Genomic DNA, 19,784 nt, shown 5'->3' on the forward strand with positions numbered 1-19,784 from the left:
ACCTGAAAGCCAATGTGGTTTCAGAGCCAACAGGAGTACCACAGACATGGTATTTGTTCTCAGACAACTGCAAGAGAAGTGTAGGGAACAGAACAAATGTCTCTATGTAACCTTTGTTGATCTCACCAAGGCTTTTGATACTGTGAGCAGAAAAGGTCTATGGCAGATTTTGGAACATTTAGGATGTCCCCCCAAGTTCCTTAAAACGATCATCTCACTTCACGAGGATCAGCGTGGCCAAGTCAGATATGGTGACACACTTTCTGAACCCTTTCTAATAAAGAATGGTGTGAAACAAGGCTGGTTCTCGCACCAACCCTATTCACAATTTTTTTCAGCATCATGCTCCAGAGGGCCACAGCAGACCTCAGTGATGAAGATGGTTTCCATTTGCCTTAGCCAATCTGCTTTACTCATATGAACATAGGAAACTGCAACTGTTTTGTGAATTGTGGGGCAGCAGATTCTGTTTGAAGTGAATGTCGCATAGCAGGAAGAACAGAAGTAGAGCTTTCAAAAGAAGCATATGCATTTGAGGAAGCCCATAGACAATTCAAAAGAAAATTTACCTGTATGTGTTTCTTGTCTATCTTTTTACAAACTCCACTATTTAGAATTAATTAGAATAATAAATTTGTTCACTTCAGTGGAAAGATTTGTCTCCTTTTTCTAGAAAAATAATTCCCTAATTTTACAAAATAAATGTTGTATGATTTGCTTTTGTCATTTGTCTTTACTATAAAAAAAAGGTACATTTAGTTGTTCTTTCATTTTCCCTAAGAATACTTGGGCAGAGAAAACATCCTTTAAACCAGAGGGATAGGTGACTTGCTGTTTGATCTGCTGGCAGAGAGCTGGGAGTCCTGGGGATTCCTCAGTCAGACAAAAGTTCATAATTCATTCCTTTTGAGCTTTCGCAGAATTAATTGAAGTAGAAGCTACAGAACTTCATTCACAAGCCAGAGAAATAGGTCAAGAATGTATTGATTTATCTAAAATTTTTCCCCAGAAACATTTTGAGGAAGGGGAAGGAAAAAAAAGCTTATAGTAAAATCTATTTTTAGAATTAAATTTACTAACCTAATTGGTAAAAATTTATCTAGGTCTAGATCTCATTTATCTGCTCTCAGATAAATGTGTACAAGAGAGCACTGTGAAACTGTGCCATTTCCAAGATAAAGGCAATTTTCTTTCCCTTCTACCTCTTTTCTCTACCTGGAAACTTCTAGGAAAGTTCATATAAATAAAAATATTTTTCAGTTAATTGAATCTGAATTATGGGCAGCCCAAAAACTTCATGTATTTTGATGGTAAATTCAACGTTCTGAATGTGTCAGATTTGTGTACCCACGATGCATAATGGTCAAAGAGATTGGCAGAGGAAGAAACTGCACTTTTGGCAACTAGGTAAGTGGCTTTTTTGTACCCAGCAAGGCACGAGGAGATAGTTTGGATTTCAACACAGGCAGAAAACAGTCTGACCACATGCCTACATGATCAAAAATGAAACAACAAAATATTGACAAGTAGTTAGTGTATTTTGATGCATGTAACCTAGGAGTTATCTGTTTAAAAACAAAATTGCAATTCAGCAGCACTGTAGGAATCTGGATATGCACAGATAATACAAGGGGAAGTTTATTCTAGGACCTGTCTCCTTCAGAGCTTCACAGTGTCTGATTTCCCCATAGCCTACATCCTTTCCCATAGTTTGCTCTCACCATCCCAGTAGTCCCTCAGCTTCAAATTTGAGTATGCTGTCTGAGATTCAGATTGTATAAAATAAAAGACAGTATTATCTTCAGCTTTCAGAGTTAATTGTTCATTAGAACTAGGCTTTCTTAGGAAAGAAAATATGATGCAGGATTTTTGGTTTTGTGGTGGATTTTTGGTTTTGTGCCCCGGGATGTAATATAATTCTGCAAACCTAAAAGCAAAAACTTTCAGCATTTGTACTTTGCAATCTCTGAGGAGCACATGTAGTGATACATTCTACAGCATCCTCTCGGGCTTTAGAAGTGTAAAAAAGTGAGATCTAATATATAGTATGTAGAAGTTTTTTAATGTACGTATTGTCAGATGAGCACCACATTTAAATGTGTAGCTACAGTCCATAGAGCTTGGAATTTCAGACATTGTTTCCATTATCCTTTGAATAGAAATAGTCGAAGAATGGATCTGGAAGCCAGCAGGAATTTGATAATCTGAGCAAAAAATAAGTGTGTTTAGCTCTTATTTTTCTTTCTTTGTGAGCTGTGGTTAGGATTACTTTTGTGGTTTTCTTTAATTTAAAGAAAGGCTGCATCCTCATTTAATTCTTATTTCTGTGCAATAGCGAAATACTATCTTTTTCCACTCTTTTCACAATGAAGTTATTTTCACAAATGAAGTCCGTAATTATTTTAATTCACTATCTTGAAGCCTTCAACTAAATAATGTTAAAACAAACCTGTTTCTACACTAGTGGTTCATCATTGAAGTTGCCATCGTTGCTTCAGAAGTACGGCACCCTGAGGCACTGAGTCTTGACTAACATACCTTCAGATATTTATTCACCATTCTAATATTGATTCTTCTTTTCCACCAAACTGTGCCTGTTACTTTGCAGCTTTGTTTTATCGGAACAAGCAGATAGAACTTTGATTGTGAGGAAGGGGTGGGCACAGGTTCAAATCATAATGATGTAGTGATTTTTTTTCAGTAAACTGATCAATCTCAGTAACCTTTTTAAAAACCGTTTTCTGGAGTTGCCATCATTATCTTTCATCTTTCATCAAACGTACGGTGAGCATGGCTGCTGGGGCACTTTACTGGTTGCTGAAAAAAGCTAAAGATGACTGGAAGACCAGAAGGAATGAATTCTGGTCTTCATGGATAGGGCCAGAATTTACAGTGTTGGTCTATAGATTTATGTGATCAATGGCAAGAACCCCACCCTATCATCTGCTGTTCTAATTATGTAAATATGAGGTGTTTTTCTCTACAGGCTCTTTATTTAGAGAAATGCAGGAAGTGGGCTCTGGTCTCAATATACCATTTCAATATAATGTGTTTTATGCAACATGGCATTTTTCGAGTGGGAAACCCATAATACATGTCTAGAGGTAGATTGAACAATTTAATTTACTGAAAGCTAAAAAATTGACCCACGCTCCCTAGTGCTTATTTGCATGCTCTTAAAAATGGTGCATAGCATGTAGCTTACACCTTTTTCATTAAAGAATAAGCTTTCTTGCATTTACCACATAGTAAGAGCACGTATGAAGTAGTTACTGTTGAATATCTGATGTGTGAGAAATTCGTGTCCTCTTATTTTGCAGTAACATGCATGCCTCTTTGTATTATAAGACCTAATCCTTTTTAGTAACCTTTTAATTAACCTCACCGTAGGGAAAAGATCAGCAATGTTCTTATTTTTCCGAGGTTGGAAATGTTATTTATGAAAAAATAATTGACATACTGTAACTGTGCAAGCTTAAATAAAGCTGTATATTTCGACTGTCCAGTCAAAATAACTGCAAATACATGTTGCAGTCATTAACAAATAAGAAAGACATGATCACAGCTGCTCCAGCATACGGTCTTTGATGCTCTAAGGGTTTATTTTGTGGTTATCGACCATATATAAGGCTTATCTGGATTCACAGTTGACTCTAATTAATCATTCTTACTGGAGTGCTTGGACACACCCAGCTGCCTCTGCAGCACTCACTCTCCACAGTCAAATATTTCTGCATCTCACAGTGCATCCCTTTTTATCCACATTATCTCCCCGTTACAGATTTAAAAAGAAGTCTGTATTGTGTGTATAAATACACCTCACATTTCCTTGATCAATGTGTCATTCCTGTTTTAATAATGAAGCGGCTGAGGTGTTCTGATTAGTGTTTTCAAAGATTATAAAACAGTTTTCAACAAATCGTTGTGTTTTTTCCCTTTATCATCTATAGGTTCTGTATATCTCTTATTTTATAGATGCATGATGGACAAAGAATTGTTTCCAGAACAATGTATGTTTTACTCCTATAGAAAGAGGAGTCAGTTTTTATGTTCTGTGGTTGTTAAGAAATGTTTGAGTAATCATATCTTATTAGCTTTGATTTTTTTTGCAGATTTAGAGAAACATTTTACTTGGCATTTTTTGCCATAGAATTTAAGAGAGTGTCAATAATAGAGCACAAGGTGAAGAGAGTGAGATCAGCTATTGAAAATGTTTATGGTGAAGGAGCCTCTTGACTTCATAGCTTAATATTGCTAAAATGGGAAGTGTCTGTCTGAACCTCAAGGCCTTGGACTGCCATTTTGGGAGACAAGGAGTTAGTTGGGGATGGAAAGACTGGAGTTTGTATTCTTTCTGCTCTGTTAGCCATTGCTATCTTCATGGATCTGACACTCTGTTTATCTGACAGTGCACTCAGTACTGCTTCGCCAGGGAAAATTGCACAAAACAAGCCTAGTGCATCAGCATTTTCATTGTGTATTAAGCTGAGCCTCCCTTCACATGGTCACATCCCCTTTTTAATCTGGGATTCCATGTCCCTTTCCCAGTCCAGCCTGTTTCTGTGGTGTCTATTGCTGGTCTCCCTGAGCTTCTGTTTCTGTGGTTTGAGTGTTTTTTGTGTGGCTGAGTGTTAAGACCTGCAGGACTTTTGGAAGTGGCGTTGTTTGGGGGTTAGGCAATACACTGCTTTAGCGTTAGTAGTTTGTCATAGACTGAGGTGATGGCTGCGTTCAAGTTGGATTTCCTCCCAGAGATGATGGTGGACCATTGCTCCTTGAATGCAAGCCCTGTGTAAGTATTTTGTCTTCATGCCTAAGTTGTAACTAAAATGATAGTTGGAATTGCTGTCTCTAAAGCCTTTGCTGTCTAATGAACTCCACTTGGGGCAGGGGGCCTGGGAGAGCATGCAGTTTGTTTTCTTGAAGAAATCCTAGTGGTCATTGACAACTGATGTTGGTTTCTAAGGGGGAAAAATGGTCTGATAATTGTGGGAATAAGGGCTAAGGAGGAATAAAGCTGTTTGGCAATATTGTTTATAGTATGCTACAGGTGCTGATATTATAAAATTGATTGTTTAAATCAGTTGTTGGAGAGAACAGTTACTGTTCTTCCCTATTAATGACTCCAGACTAAACCTTTTAATTAGGAGTGAAATAATTCTTGAATACTGCTGAGGTCATATTAGGAGTTGCCCAGTTAACAGGAGCCATGCTATGCTCTTGAAGCTATGCATGGCATAGAAGGTAAGGCTGAAAATTATTATTGGAAGAGGGTAAAATATTTACAGTTGTTTTCACCTGAACTGAAAAGAGGAGGCTTACATCTCTGTAAAAGGTATTGTTTGCCGTGGCAATTTGAAGAGATGGTGACCCTTTCTGAGTGGAAAGGTGGAGTGGAGCGAAAGGATTTGTGATGATACCCTTCCCTTCTAGTAAGAAGCTTTGTTGTTTCTGAGGTCTGTTCATACAACTATAAAATTATGAGCTTTCCCTGGCATCAGTTTTTCCTTAGGCTCTGAACAGCAGCATATTGAAGGAAAAATCAAGTAAACATTACCTGGTTTGGATTTTTTTTGAAGTCTATTCAAAGGGAATATGGTTTCAGATGGACAGTGAGAGGAATACTGTTTACTGTCATGTGCAGTTATTAAGCTATTCAGACTATCTTCAAAGGAAAAAACAGAGATGAAGTGAGCTGACTACTCTGGAAGAAGGCCACCTGTATTCTTCAACAAAGAGTTTGGGGGCGGGGGGCATCATTGTATAGTTATTGTTCCACTCCCCATGTCCTTTCTAGATTATGCAGGGATTGGTCAGCAATTTTAACCTACTAATCACTATAGCTACAATAGGGTGTCACTACAGTCAGACTTCCACAGAGATAGGTCCTCTGGTATACCAAGCTGTGACTACTGATAGATAACAAGACCTCATATTGCACTTAACAAATAATGAGGAGTCAGTACAGAGAGCAGTGTATGACTGTCAACTTGCTGGGTAGAGCGTAACACAAGTTTTGTTCATAGAGTGTAAACTGTTTTATGGCTACATATAATGCCTTGAAACCTATTGAAGATTTCCATACTCAAAACTTCTCTGTTGTTGTAGTCTAAGAAGTGACTTTTTTTTCTGTATTAACCTCCTGCCATTACTCAACCTGATTGTTTGTGACTAACTGGGTTGTCCAATCCCAACCTATTCATGTACAATCTCAGCCTGCTTTTTTGCCAATTATTGTTGAAAGCTCCTTAGTTTCACAGAGGTATTGCCTTGTAAACCTGTAAAGAAACTTTTAATCTAGTCAGTTGTATCTGTTTCTCTCTTTGAAGATGGATCTTTACCTTGGGAAACAGTTACAGTTAGTAACATATAAAATCATTTTTAAAATGTTATCCTCTCATTTTCAGTGGTTACTGATAACTTCAGTGGTTCCCGAATAGGCTTGAGTTTAGATTCCTTTCTGTTCTGGTTTTTTTTCTATAAAATTTTACGTGGTTGAACTAGTGATATTTTTCAGTTATCTCAGCAGATTTATATCCTGAATCCCAGGTGTTGACTACATTATAGAGCCAAAGTTTTAAGCAGCTGTGTAGAGTGTGTTTGATTTCCAAGTACGCAGATTGCTAATGAATGTGAATATTCTCCTGTGTGCAGTGCTGGGAATGTGCAAGAGTCTCTCTTTGTGTGTAAATTTTAATCATATACATTTATATATGTGTAGAAATATTTTTTTTGTCTTACTGTAAGCATGCTTTTGTCTGTGGAAGATATAAACCAGAAATTCCTTCTTGTTTTTCATAGCTCAAAGAAAATGAATGGCACACTGGATCACCCAGACCAACCTGATCTAGATGCTATCAAGATGTTTGTGGGTCAAGTCCCACGGAGCTGGTGTGAGAAGGATCTAAGAGAACTTTTTGAACAGTATGGTGCTGTCTATGAAATCAATGTCTTGAGGGACAGGAGCCAAAACCCTCCCCAAAGCAAAGGTGAGAACTTCTGTGCTTTTCATGTGACACTTGGGGTTTCAGCCAGTTTCACATAGTTGCAGTCTTAGCTGATTGCTTATTCAGAGATCCCTGTGTGTTGGAGCTCTGTGTGACCAGGTGTGCATGCAAGCCTGAGCTTTATAGTCTTTAAGTGTGTTTGTCTAATTATACTTGAACTGTGATCTAGTCATTAGCTGAGCTGAAGAAAATTATAATTTTTTTTTTTTAGAGCTCAGTAGTGATGAGGATACTTGAGGAGTATGGATTATAATTGCAAAGCAGAACATCAAATTAATACTCTGTTGTCCACAGCATTGTGATGGAATACATTTTGCATTGGAAGGATGGAAGTGGGATTTGCAATTTCTGTACAGCATGTCAAAATTTGGTGTTCTTTCCCAGCTAGCATTTTGTTTTAATTGCAGGGTGCTGTTTTGTTACATTTTATACCCGTAAAGCTGCACTAGAAGCACAGAATGCTCTTCACAACATGAAGATCCTCCCAGGGGTAAGAACGGAGTCCTGCTTTCTGCATAACTCTGTCTTGTTTTTCTGAGCTCCAGGACCACTGAAGTACAAATACATGTTATCATGCCCTCAAATAATGTTTTAAAACAACTATTCAAAGGATCAGTGTCATGAGATTTATATGATAACAGATCTTAAGGGAATTTTAGAGCATTTAGGAGAATAATATGGTAGTGAAGTGGGTGGGCATTGCTTTTATAATACTCTCTGAGGAGGAATGATGATATGTAATTAGGAAAGCCTTTCTTCTAGGAATTTATGTAATGTTACATATGCACCTCTAGAGGCAATTTAGACTATAATTTCTTCCATAATTCTTATGGGATGTATTTCATATAATATGAAGTGAATGTAGTAGGATTAAATAATCTTTTTTGCGTTTCAGATGCACCATCCTATCCAGATGAAACCAGCTGACAGTGAAAAGAGCAATGGTAAGCTTTACTAAAGTCTGAGTTTGGTGGCGTTATTTGTGCTAATTGGGAAGCTTGAGGATTTCCCTTTTGTTAAACAGCTTTTGATGAAGTCTTGAATTGGAGGCCTGCTTTTTTAAAAGAAAAATATGAAAAGAGAAAGGTATGTTTTGAATATAGTAGGTAGTGTGAGTGATGTCTCCAAAATTCCATGACTCAGACTATCTCCCACTGCTGCTGCTTGTGGTAGAACCATGTTGTCAGTTGGGGAAACATCCAGTGAGTTCTTCTTTGTGCTAAGGTGGTTTAAATCTTTGTTGGGGACGTGGACAGTGGGATTGAGTGCACCCTCAGCAAGCTTATGGATGACGTCATGCTGAGTGCTGTGGTTGATACCCTAGAGGGGAGGGATGCCATCCAGAGGAGCCTTGACAGGCTGGAGAGGTGGGCCTGTGAGAACCTCATGAAGTTCAAAAGGCCAAGTTTGCAAGGTCCTGCAAACATGGATACAGGCTGAGTGATAAGTGGGTTGAGACCAGTCCTGAGGAGAAGGACTGGGGGTATTTTTGGATGAAAAACTGAATATAAACTAGCAGCATGCACTTGCAGCCCAGCCAGCCAGCCATATTCTGGGCTGCATCAAAAGAAGGGCTAGCAGGTCAAGAAATGTGATTTTCCCACTCTACTCCACTGTTATGAGATCCTACCTGTAGTACTGCATCCAGCTCTGGGACCCCCAGCATAAGACATGGACCAGCTCAAGCATGTCCACGGGAAGGCCGTCAAGATGATCAGAGGGCTGGAGCATCTCCCGTGTGAGGATGGGCTGAGAGAGTTGGGGTTGTTCAGCCTGGAGAAGACACCTTCTAGCAGCCTTACAGTAGCTAAAGGAGGCCTACGAGAAGGACAGGGAGGAATTGTTTATCCAGGAGTCTAGTGATAGCACAGGGGATAACAGTATTAAACTGAAACAGATTTAGATTTAGATTAGATATTAAGAAGAAATTATTTACTGTGAGGATGGTGAGACACTGGAACAGATTGCCTAGAGTAGCTGTGGATGCCCCATCCCTGGAAGTGTTCAAGACCTGGCTGGATGGGGCTTTGAGCTGCCTGGTCTAGTGGAAGGTGTCCTTGCCCGTGGCAGGGACTTAGAACTAGATAATCTTTAAGGTCCTTTCCAACCCAAACTATACTATGATTCTATGAAATCTAGAAGTGCTTTTTCAAGTGCTTGTCCAGCTCAAAGCCTTTGAAGAAAGTTTGTTGCAGCTAGGATGGGAGTCAAAACTACTTCTTGTAGTATACAAGAAAGGTTGAGAATTAACAACAGTTCAGTAGAGAAGAAAAACTGAGTATTTCTGCACATTGGCCACTTCGGATGGATTAAGAATTTAGCATCCACCACTGGGTAAATGATCATTTAGTCATGCATTTTCATTTTGAGTTTATATACATACATACATGCATGTTCAAATATATGTGTATCTATGTATACTGCTGCAACATAAGCAAATAAAGTGTTTAGCATCTTGTAGTTTCAGCCTTTCTAGGCTTGGCTGAATTTTATTTTCTTCATTTGCAGTAGTTTCTATAAGATTATTGTTGCATCATGGAGAAGATAATCCTTGTTTCAGAAAGCTTAGGTCTTAAGATAATTGAAAACAGACAATGGAATATATGGGTAGCATAAAGTAGGAGTAATTCCATCTGCAAATTCCTTCATGTGTTTACAGAATAAGTTTCTGTGTAAATATATATAGAAGAGAGTCATTCCTTTGAAGTATTGTTGGAAGGAGAACTGAATAGGTTCTCTAAACTAAAATGCATCTTCCTTTACACACGCACACACACACACACACAAGTATCCTGGGAAAATAATGGAAAGAAAAAAAGTAGTGGAATTTTAGGGTGATAATTCTGAGACTATTGCATAATTATATGAGTTTTAGTAAAAGGTGTAGGTGACAACAATGAATAAAGCATTAGTTAAGAAAGTGTTTGAACTTGCCACTAATAAAAGAGATTCTGGATCTCTTGAACTCAAATGGATTGCAAAAAGTATTGAAAAGCAGCTTTCCGCTCTAAAAGCGGAAAGTGAACTAAGTACAACATTAAGATTTAATAGCCAGTTAAAGTCATATCGGCTGCAATAGTCTGGAATTTTCCTTCCTAGCATCATAGCACACTCAGCAAACAAGTTGATTTCCTCTCACCCTGGCACTGAATCAGAGAAGACTTAATCGAAGCTTCAAATTGTGCTACAGCCTTCATCATACTATATTTTATATTGTGATGAATGCTGTATTCCTAAACTGGTTTATATTTTCAAGTGTTATTCCGCATAATTTGCTTCATCCCATAAAAGAAAATGTTTCAGAGATGGTTAACATCCTTAAATAAGTAAATCAAGAGGTATAAAATTCTGCTCTGAATTCAAATTTACCCCACTCCCTCAAGTGACCTTTAACTGACATTAGTAACCATTAACTGAAAAGTTAAAAGAAATGTCTTTCTGAACCATTTATTTTAAAATAATCTGCACACTGAAAGGTATTCTTCAACTCTAATGTGTCTAGTAGCATCAGGGTTCAGAGGCAAGATACAGTACAACACAGTCCATGGCTTATTTTTATGCTTTTGGTACAGATCAGTACATATCACTTTTGGTGCGTATCAATAACAGAAATAAAACTGTTCTGTTTTAGCAACTCCTGTTGCTTGCACTGTTGAGAGAGGAGCATAAGGAAGTAGACACATCTAAATTTAAGTGATTGGTATGATGAAGAGGCTAGAAAGCAGCTTTCTGCAGTTCACTTGCTTGTTTATATACAGTTAGGTATGTTGGTAGTCTAAAGATAGAAGAGGCAGAGGAATGACAATGAAAATAGTCCAGTAAACCACATTCTTTTCTTACCAGGAACTGAAAAGATACAGAGAAGTGCTGAATCTGACATATTTTTTCCTTTTTTTTTTTTTACATTCTTGCTGCTCACAGGCTTTGTAAGGAAAAATCAGTGAATTGTAAACATAAAACATCATAAAACAGGCATCCTTCAGGTTCATTGAAGTATCTCATATGCATCCTCCTTAATTGAAAACACAGTCCATTATTGGGAATCTGGTTGTGATAAGTCTCTACCCTAAATACAGGGTAATAGAGAAGACTTGACAAAATAAGATCTAATAAGCACATATTTGCTGGTAATACTCTTTACCTTTTGATTTCTTAGCAGTAGAAGATAGGAAGTTGTTTATTGGAATGATATCCAAGAAGTGCAATGAAAATGATATCCGAGTGATGTTCTCCCCCTTTGGGCAGATTGAAGAATGCAGGATATTACGGGGCCCAGATGGCCTGAGCAGAGGTAAGCAGGAAGCTTTTTTGGCAATTGGAGGATACTGCTTTTTGCAACTTAACATGGCATTTCAGCTTTTTCTGTGATTCCCACCTACACCCCCTCCCCGCCCAGTAGGCACTTTGATTTCTGTATTCATCCCTGTAATTGTGGATGTAGTGGAAGATTTGGTTTCTTTTTGCTTTTTTCCCAGGTTGTGCATTTGTGACTTTTACAACAAGAGCCATGGCACAAACAGCAATCAAAGCAATGCACCAAGCACAAACCATGGAGGTAAAACAAGTTAGTGGGTGTCAGGAGCAGATGTAATTTGTCTGGCAGTCATTGTGGAGTTTAAGGGACCAGTGGGCATACAGAGAAGGATAGGTGCAGTGTGTGTTTCTTCACAAATACTGTTCCTGGACCTTTGTGTTTGTTCTGCTCCTATTTTTAGAGTTCAAGATAGGAATTTCATCTGCAGGGAAAATTCCAAAATACAAAATAGAATTACAAGCAAACACAATTTTAAACCTTTAATGAAATGTGCTATTTGAATATATATATATATATATATATATATTCTAATATATATGGGGTGAGGGAATTGCTTCTAGTGACAGGGTCATAATGCAGTATTTTTGTGACTGCTGGGGATAGCAAGTACGTAACTGTTTGAATTGCTGTTTGCAGGGCTGCTCTTCTCCCATTGTGGTAAAATTTGCAGACACCCAGAAGGACAAAGAGCAGAAACGAATTGCTCAGCAACTCCAGCAACAAATGCAACAGATCAGTGCTGCCTCAATATGGGGAAACCTGGCTGGTCTCAACACACTTGGACCCCAGTACTTAGCAGTGAGTTTCTGATTTGGGTTCTTTTCATCTCTTCAGGGATTGCAGTGTCTGACTGTCTTGCAGTGTTTAATGTATTCATTTTTAGAAGGCTTCTGATAGACAGGGGCAGGATTCTTAATCCCTGTTGTGTGGATGAGAAGGCTGAAATTGTTATGTGGTAGCATCTAGTCAGGATACATTTAAGGGAGGATTTCCACCCCAGTCACAGAAGCCCTAATTACTGAATCCCTGGGTTTTTCTCCTGCATTCTGTAGACTGACTTCGTGCTTTTTCTTTATATATTACAGCCTTAAAATTTACCCTCGTAAATGACCTTTTCATGTCTATCTGATGAAGTGGTTCTCGTATTCTTTTATCATTTTTCCTTTTTCAGCCTTTATTTCTCTTATCCTCTTCCAATGAAACCTGAAACAGTACTCGGCACTGTCCAAATAGAAAAGGTGATCAGGTTGGAAACAGAGTAAAAAACCTAAACAATAAAAACCAAAGAAATAAACAAAAATAAACCCTACAGAAAATAGAGAAACTATTCTCTTTAGCAGAAATAGTGCAACAGACTGCTGGACTAGCTCTTTGTCACCAACTGCTGTTTGTCACTGATTTTAGTTGATTTTGCTGGGTCCCTAAGGGATGAACTTTCCGTAAACTGATGTGCTCTGACTTATGTGGGTTTCTAGAGTAGTTCTGAGAACTGTATTCATGCAATATAAGGTCTGAAGGACAGAAAAAGAAAATTTCATCTCATTCTCGATATGGTGTGTAGTTGAAATGGGGCAATTATCTTAGTACTTTTTTAGTTTTGGTAGGTTGGAATTTTTTTTAGAACAGCTAGTTAATGGAAAAAGGAATTGGAAATCTCTAGCTTCCGAGCTGAGTCTGAAATCTCTCATGTCTATGTGCATAAGGAAAGTGGAGAAAGTTCCCTCACGTGGTGACCCTTTGGTTTTGATATGACATTGCCATTTGTCCCGTGCTGGGCAGTGTCAGCTGTAAACTCTGATGTGAGGTAGCACATCCTTAGGGGTGGCAGTCCTGCCTTAGGTGCTTTGAGTAGGAATTTCTCTTACACTACTGATTCTGCTTGTTTTGTCTTGGTGTACTAGCTATAATTTTCCCTCACTATTGATGATATTGAGTGAGAAAAGCATTGTGCTGCTGCTTTGGCTGCAATGTGATGCATGGGCTACATGGATTTTCACTATGGTGGTGCTCTGGCTGTATTGTGCAAGGGGAATTCTCTTTATGCTTTGCTACGATGAGGTGCATGGGCAGCGGGAATTCATTTGTGACGGCGCTCTGGCTGTGGTGTGATGCAGTTTCCCCCAGAAGCAGAGCCAGCCCTCACTCTCACTCTTGTTTTGTTTTTTGGTGTAATGTCTAGCTTTATTTGCAGCTCCTTCAGCAGACAGCAGCTGCTTCATCTGGGAACCTGAACACATTGAGCAGCCTCCACCCAATGGGAGGTAAGTTTTTTCCGTCAGAAGACAAATTAAGTACCAAACAAAAGAGGATGAGGGTAGAGAAAGTAGCCAAAAGGCTGTTGATACATTAATGTAATTTGACTTAACTAGTCCTGAGTTTATCCACTGCTTCAGAATGAATGGAATCCTCTGTTACAAGTGTGGATGTTCCTTCTTTATCTTAGTTAAGTATTGTCTCCAAGGTAAGTGCTGTTATCCTTCCAATCTCTGGCATTTAAAATTATCTTCCCTTGTGGATAACAAAGAGTGCTCTCTATATTTTCATCCAAACAGGTGCATGTGTGAAGAACTGCGTTTTGAAATAGGCATTAATGCACATGTTTCGGTGATAATGTATTCTTAGTTTTCCCATTTTCAAAGCATTTAAGAACAAAACATTTAAGTTGACAACACAGTGTTGTTAGGAATCTGAGCTAGTCCTTTATTCAGGTGTTTTCATTCATTCATTTGAATTATTATTAATTATACCATTGCTGTTAGGGAAGTACCAGCTTAATAGGTATGAGCCAAATTCCTTGCTGGGGACTGCTAGTCAGAATATTCACTAAGTATAGCAGTACTGGGGCTGTAAGTTGATTGTCCCTTCTGTCTTCACAGGGTTGGGAATAATAAAATACGTTAGTAACTCCATTCACCACATTCTCTAAACTCTTCTGTTGGAAAAAAAATCTGTAGTTTGGTTTTAATACTGAGCACTTCAAGCTTTTAAAATTGCCTCCTGGAGTTTTAGAGTCATTCCCAGTATCACGTGCCCTGTCTGTGCAGAGTTTGATCTATAAGTGTCTTTGTACATCTGATTCGTGTTGGTTGGTGCACCCATCAGTAACAATTACAAGCTTTTGCAAAGTGTTATGTTTTCAATTTTAAGAACTTCGATTTTATACTTGAAGTCGATTCTAATGTCAGGTTCCTATATTGACTTTTTTCATGTTAGACCTCTTCAGAGCTCTTACATCTAAGATTCTTGCAAAAAAGCAATTTTTTTTTTAAATCAGTTTCACTAATATCCTGTAGGGTGGTGATCTATAATGGATTTTGTTATGCATGTGATACTCTTTTTCTCCCCTCTTGTGTCTGTTTGAAAGCAAGTTTTGTGATAAAGGAGAAAGTACGGCAGTAAGGACTGGAGAGGGTGAAAGGGGCTAACTACCTGAGATTTTCCCTGAAGTTTCCAGGGTAATTCTATCATCACTATTTTAAAAAAAAAAAACCTTAAAAATTGAGAAATCATATATATAAATAGCATGTTGCAGGGTGTTTAAAAAAAATTACTCCAAGTCTGTGATTGTTTACAGAAAAAGTTGTAGTTTCAAAGTCCTTTTAGTATCTCAGCTCCTTTCTTGAAGTTCATAGAAAGAGAAATTAAGTAGGTAATTAGATCCCAAACTATTAGACCTTGTAGACAAAATTTAATCTCGACCCTGTTTGAAAGCAGATGGGAAAACAGTGTGATGACAAGAGGGCAGATGCAGTGTACATGTGACAAACTGTTTCAGTTAAGGAAGCAAGCTGCTCTGTTCCTCATAAGCTCCAGCACTTGCACTTTTAACTCTCTATAGCACAATAAAAGCCAAAAATAAAACTTTTTTTATTTTAACTTTGTGTTTTTATGTTACAATGGCACCTTGAATCTAAATAAAGACAGAATCCCCTTGTTTTGGGAACTAAACTTGGCTAGGGAAGCAGACCCTGTCACAAAGAGAAAACAATTGCAAAAGAGTTAAAAAACCAAACAAATGATACTAAAGGTAGTAGAAGTATTATAGAAAATAATTAGTTTATACTGCATTGTCACTTACATTTTTGTTGTCTGCTTACATGCTTAAATTACAAAACAGAGCTTTAGTTATTTGAGATGTATGTTTTGCCACTAAGCTCTTACTGTGTCAAAAGATGAGAGCCACCTCTGCCTACGATGTTTTGATGTTGTTAAATGAAAAGTGATTAATTTAATTTTGGTTTTAATTATGTTGGGAAGAAATACTAGGGAGTATTTGGAATGGTTAAAAGAAGCAAAGATAGAGACAAAAAATGGAAAATAAGGGAAAAGGGAAGAGAGGCAGAATTGGAAGAATGAAGCTAGTCTACCAAAGGATGGCTAAAATACAGAATTCAGGAAGAAATCCATTTCAGTGATAATCCCACAGCAGGAAAAGAGGGCAAAATGTGGTGCCAGTACTGACCAAATGGTTTCATTCAAAAATGATGACTCAAGATGAAGGTGAGTCAAATGAATAAAGTGACTAGTAAAAGTTCATAAGCACAGAGGTACCTTCTTGCCCCTACAGTATTCCTTGCTACCTGCCTACAACGTGATGTTTCCTGTTTTCCTTGCCACTGTGTTTTACCAGCTAACTGGTCTACACAGACATTGGCTGATCTTGTGGTCAAGAGTTGCCACTTAACAATTGTCTCACAACTGACTGTTGTTTCTTGACTGCCAGGGGGACCAAACAAAACATACTGATGCTTAGCTGATGGTGGGTTAAAGCTGTGGCCAATGTGGTGTGAGGCCTGCTTGAAATAATTTTGCAGTTACTGCTGTTCCCATTCCAAGGGAGTGGAGGGACATGAAAGCAGAGGAAGGTATTGGCCTGGTGTCTAGGCAAGTTCTCCAGCTTGCACATGAGCTGTCAGATCCTGACTTAACTCTCATTTAAAGCTGCTGTTCTTTTGTGACTGGAGAGAACACTGCTTAAAAATTTCTGTACTCTGGAGTCTACGTCTGGGATAATGAATACCTGGCCTTTTCACGTACTAAATCACATCTATCCAGGCAAAGAAAAACTTCTTTTTTAATTATAGCAAGGAATCATGATATAGAAAAGATCAGTAACTAGTATTAAGCCTGTTGCTTTTAAGCTCCTTTCTGTTACTCTCTTGTGATGTGCTGAGTTTGCTGGATCTGTTACCCTTGGTTGGTGGTGACTATTATAGGAGGAACTCTGCATTCTTCAATGTGTTGCAGGACTGAATGCGATGCAATTACAGAACCTGGCTGCGTTAGCAGCTGCAGCCAGTGCAGCTCAGAACACACCGAGTGGTACCGCTGCACTCACTTCCTCCAGCAGTCCCCTGAGTGTGCTCACCAGCTCAGGTAAGAGACTGCCTATGCTGCAGTGCGTTATGACATGAGTTGCCTTAGGAGTCCTTTCAGGATAGATATCATCTGTTTTGTCTATCGCTTTTTGTCATTTTCATGTTGATTCCTTAATACATAAACAGTTTTACTGGTAGATTCACTGGCCTTTGCTTAGGATAGATACCTTTGCCACCAGCAAAGGCTTTTTTACCTGCTGTGTTCCTTCCTCCAGATGGTCAGATTAATTTAGAGTAAAAAGAATTTTTGAGGTCATAATGAAGCAGAAAGGTAGGTGACCTCCTTCCAGTCATGTTATTGCAATCTCATCACATACTTGATTTATCTGTGGTTTTAGGCAGGCACTGTGGCAGATGTGCCCTGTTCCTCTCAACATGGAAACAGAAAATGCCTTAAGCATGAAGTAATGCATTCTGTGCACTAGGACAGTACTGTTTATATTCCATAGAGGAAGAAAAGGATACTGTAACTTCCTCATAGAAGCAGGAAAACAGAAACCTAGCATATGTACTGGAAAGCAGTTGTCTAGAACTTAGTGTACAAGTTGCACATAAAAATCTTCCTCTTATATGGCTTTTGTGTGTTTTGTTTGGGTTTTTTAACTTTAGGCTATGTGTATTAACCAGAGACACTAAAATGTCTGAGTAGTATTCTTTTGCTGCCTTACTGTCAAATGTGCTCATTAAAAGCAACAAGCAAAAAAACCAAACAAATTCTGTTATGCTTACAGAAGACATGCTCAGTTTTTACCGCAAATGAGGATCAGTATTCTACTCAATTATTTCTATCCTATTTTGAGTTATTACTAAATCCTGACATGGGAAGGGAGACCCTGTATATTCAGGGTGTCAGTTTTACAATATCTGTGGCATCCAGCCTACAGAGTTGACATCCTCATCTGTGAATGTGAGAGACTAAAGGGAGTTGGAGGGGATTTTAAATTTCCACAGGTAGCTTTTTGAATTGTGTAGAAGGACCAAGGAGCTGGACCAAGAGGTTAAGAGATTACAAGGAAAAGCTGTTTAGAACTTTGTCACGTGATTGGAAGTTAAATTATGGGTGCTTTGCACAGTTTTCTACTTCAAGAAATTCCCAAGAAAGAATGTAGTTCAAAGAGTATTCTGTTGCTGGACAATTTTTACATAAAAACTTTGTGGTCCGCATCCTTAAAAGATTAAAATTTTAAAATTTGTCTTTACTCCCAGCTATGTATTTTATTCCATAATTGAAAAACAAACAAACAAAAACCAACAAAAAATTACAAGTTGAGACTACAGAAGAGCTGCATTTATACCCAATAATGCTGCTTCATCATTAAGGGAATACAAAGGTGAATATATTTGACAATTTCTCCTGTATTTCTTCATGCAGTAACAGAGCTGAAATTGTCAGGTTACGATTTGCTGTGAGTAGCATTTAGAACTAAGATTTCCTCATTGGCTGTCTTGTCCAATGGCTGGAGCAAGTTTGTTCTCTGTTTTGTTGAGGTGGAGGAAGGGACTGGCAGGTTGTGAAGTTCAAATGTCAGATGTGCTAAAAAAGGCAGAGACCGACTCTTCAGAAGCGTGCAGTGAAAGGACAAGGGCAATGGACACAAATTGCAACAGAGAAAATTTTGACTAAATAGAAAAAGAAAATTAATGGCAAGAGTGATTAAGCTCAGGAACCAGGTACCAGAGGGGCTGTGGAATCTCCATCATTTCAGAGACTGAGAATGCTGTTGGAAAGGACTCTGAACAAACCCTGAACAAACTCAGAGGTTAGACCAGCTCTGAACAGACTGTTAGACTGGATGATCCACAGAGGTCCCTTTCAACTGAAGTTATGCTGTTATGTTACTGTGTGATTCTTTGGAATTTGTTTCCCCTCTGTGAATTTTGGCTGTTTCACAGAACTCTGGAAGTTCTTTTTCCCTTGATGAAAGACATATTTCAGGACTCTGTTCCATTTTTTATCATGCTGGTGGAGGGGCTGGGGAGTAGGGAGCAGCTCATTTTTAAGTACTTTCTGTGCTCAATCCAAATAACCTTCTGATTGCTGGTCATATCAATAAATTATTGTGTGTCAACAATTAAGTTATCCTGATGGGACATTTGAATTAATATTCAATACAGATGTATCAGTTCACTCTTCACAGGCTTATAACATGAAGCAGGCAGTATTGTGTTGCTCTTTAAACTTAATTTCAAGTATAATTTTAAAGAGTAGAGATGACTTTTGTTCAAAAGAAAATTTTGGAGGATATGCGGTCTACAAGTAGTCACTGACATCAAACTCTAAAACAGTTTCAGTACTTTTCATTAAAGGTATGAATATGCTTCACATTTTAAAACTGAAATTGGGCTTAGGGGAAGCCTCAATGTGTACAGACGCATTCAATCTCATGATATTTCCTATGATTATACAGCTTTTTTTAACTCTTTAGTCTGAGGTACTGTTATGTCTTACAAAAGCAAACTTGAAATTCTCTTTTGATTAATATTTATATGCATATTCATTCTGTATGTATTCACATAGATGGCTGTTGGAATCCACACAGAAAGCATCTATCCCTCCTGAACCACACCCAGACCTTGAAAAAACTCAGTATATAGCAGTTCAGTACTATGTAAATGCCTGCCTTGTCTGTGGGACATATGGCAACATCTACTGTGATAACCTCTTAAACCTAAGTGCAGATGAGGTGGCTACCTCCTTGACTTCTCTCCATCTGTCATCCAAGTGTTCACCTGATGCTTATTTCGACATTTCTCTTCAAATTGCATAATTGGTGGAAAAATCCAGGCAGCCCTTATGCATAGTTACCTTTTTTACTTTCTTTCATCTGCACCGATATCATTTGTGTCTGGGGAACTTGGAAGTCCACACAGTGCAGTCTGTGGACTATGAATAGGCTGAATGTCAGAATGGTTGAACTCAGTGGTGTTAAGTATTTTTTTCGTGCTGTCTTCCTACCCATTTCAGACAATATTTTTAGGTAGTTCCAAGCAGTATTGTGTATTTTGATGTGGACTAGGATAAAGCAAAACCTTCAACCTTGCTGAAGATGAGCTGCTCTTTGGAACTGAACAGTCTACTGCTGT

General features: G+C 38.3%; 1 protein-coding gene across 18 annotated transcripts in view; it reads left to right on the forward strand.

Moving 5' to 3' along the window:
• The window catches only part of CELF1 (CUGBP Elav-like family member 1), a 59,734-nt gene that overhangs the window by 25,419 nt on the left and 14,531 nt on the right, over window positions 1–19,784 (forward strand). For 12 of the 18 annotated variants that reach the window (XM_032690024.1, XM_032690020.1, XM_032690013.1 and 9 more), the window contains 8 exons: window positions 6,802–6,989; window positions 7,415–7,497; window positions 7,903–7,951; window positions 11,164–11,298; window positions 11,483–11,562; window positions 11,959–12,120; window positions 13,502–13,583; window positions 16,570–16,698. In XM_032690024.1, the coding sequence (XP_032545915.1) occupies window positions 6,812–6,989; window positions 7,415–7,497; window positions 7,903–7,951; window positions 11,164–11,298; window positions 11,483–11,562; window positions 11,959–12,120; window positions 13,502–13,583; window positions 16,570–16,698 (898 nt within the window). In that variant the 5' untranslated portion in view covers window positions 6,802–6,811. The remainder of the gene's footprint in view (window positions 1–6,801; window positions 6,990–7,414; window positions 7,498–7,902; window positions 7,952–11,163; window positions 11,299–11,482; window positions 11,563–11,958; window positions 12,121–13,501; window positions 13,584–16,569; window positions 16,699–19,784) is intronic. The other 6 variants (XM_032690023.1, XM_032690026.1, XM_032690027.1 and 3 more) reach the window with 3 other exon arrangements.

Source organism: Chiroxiphia lanceolata, chromosome 6 (genome assembly GCF_009829145.1).
Source record: "Chiroxiphia lanceolata isolate bChiLan1 chromosome 6, bChiLan1.pri, whole genome shotgun sequence".
In the NCBI taxonomy this organism is placed as follows: Eukaryota; Metazoa; Chordata; class Aves; order Passeriformes; family Pipridae; genus Chiroxiphia; species Chiroxiphia lanceolata.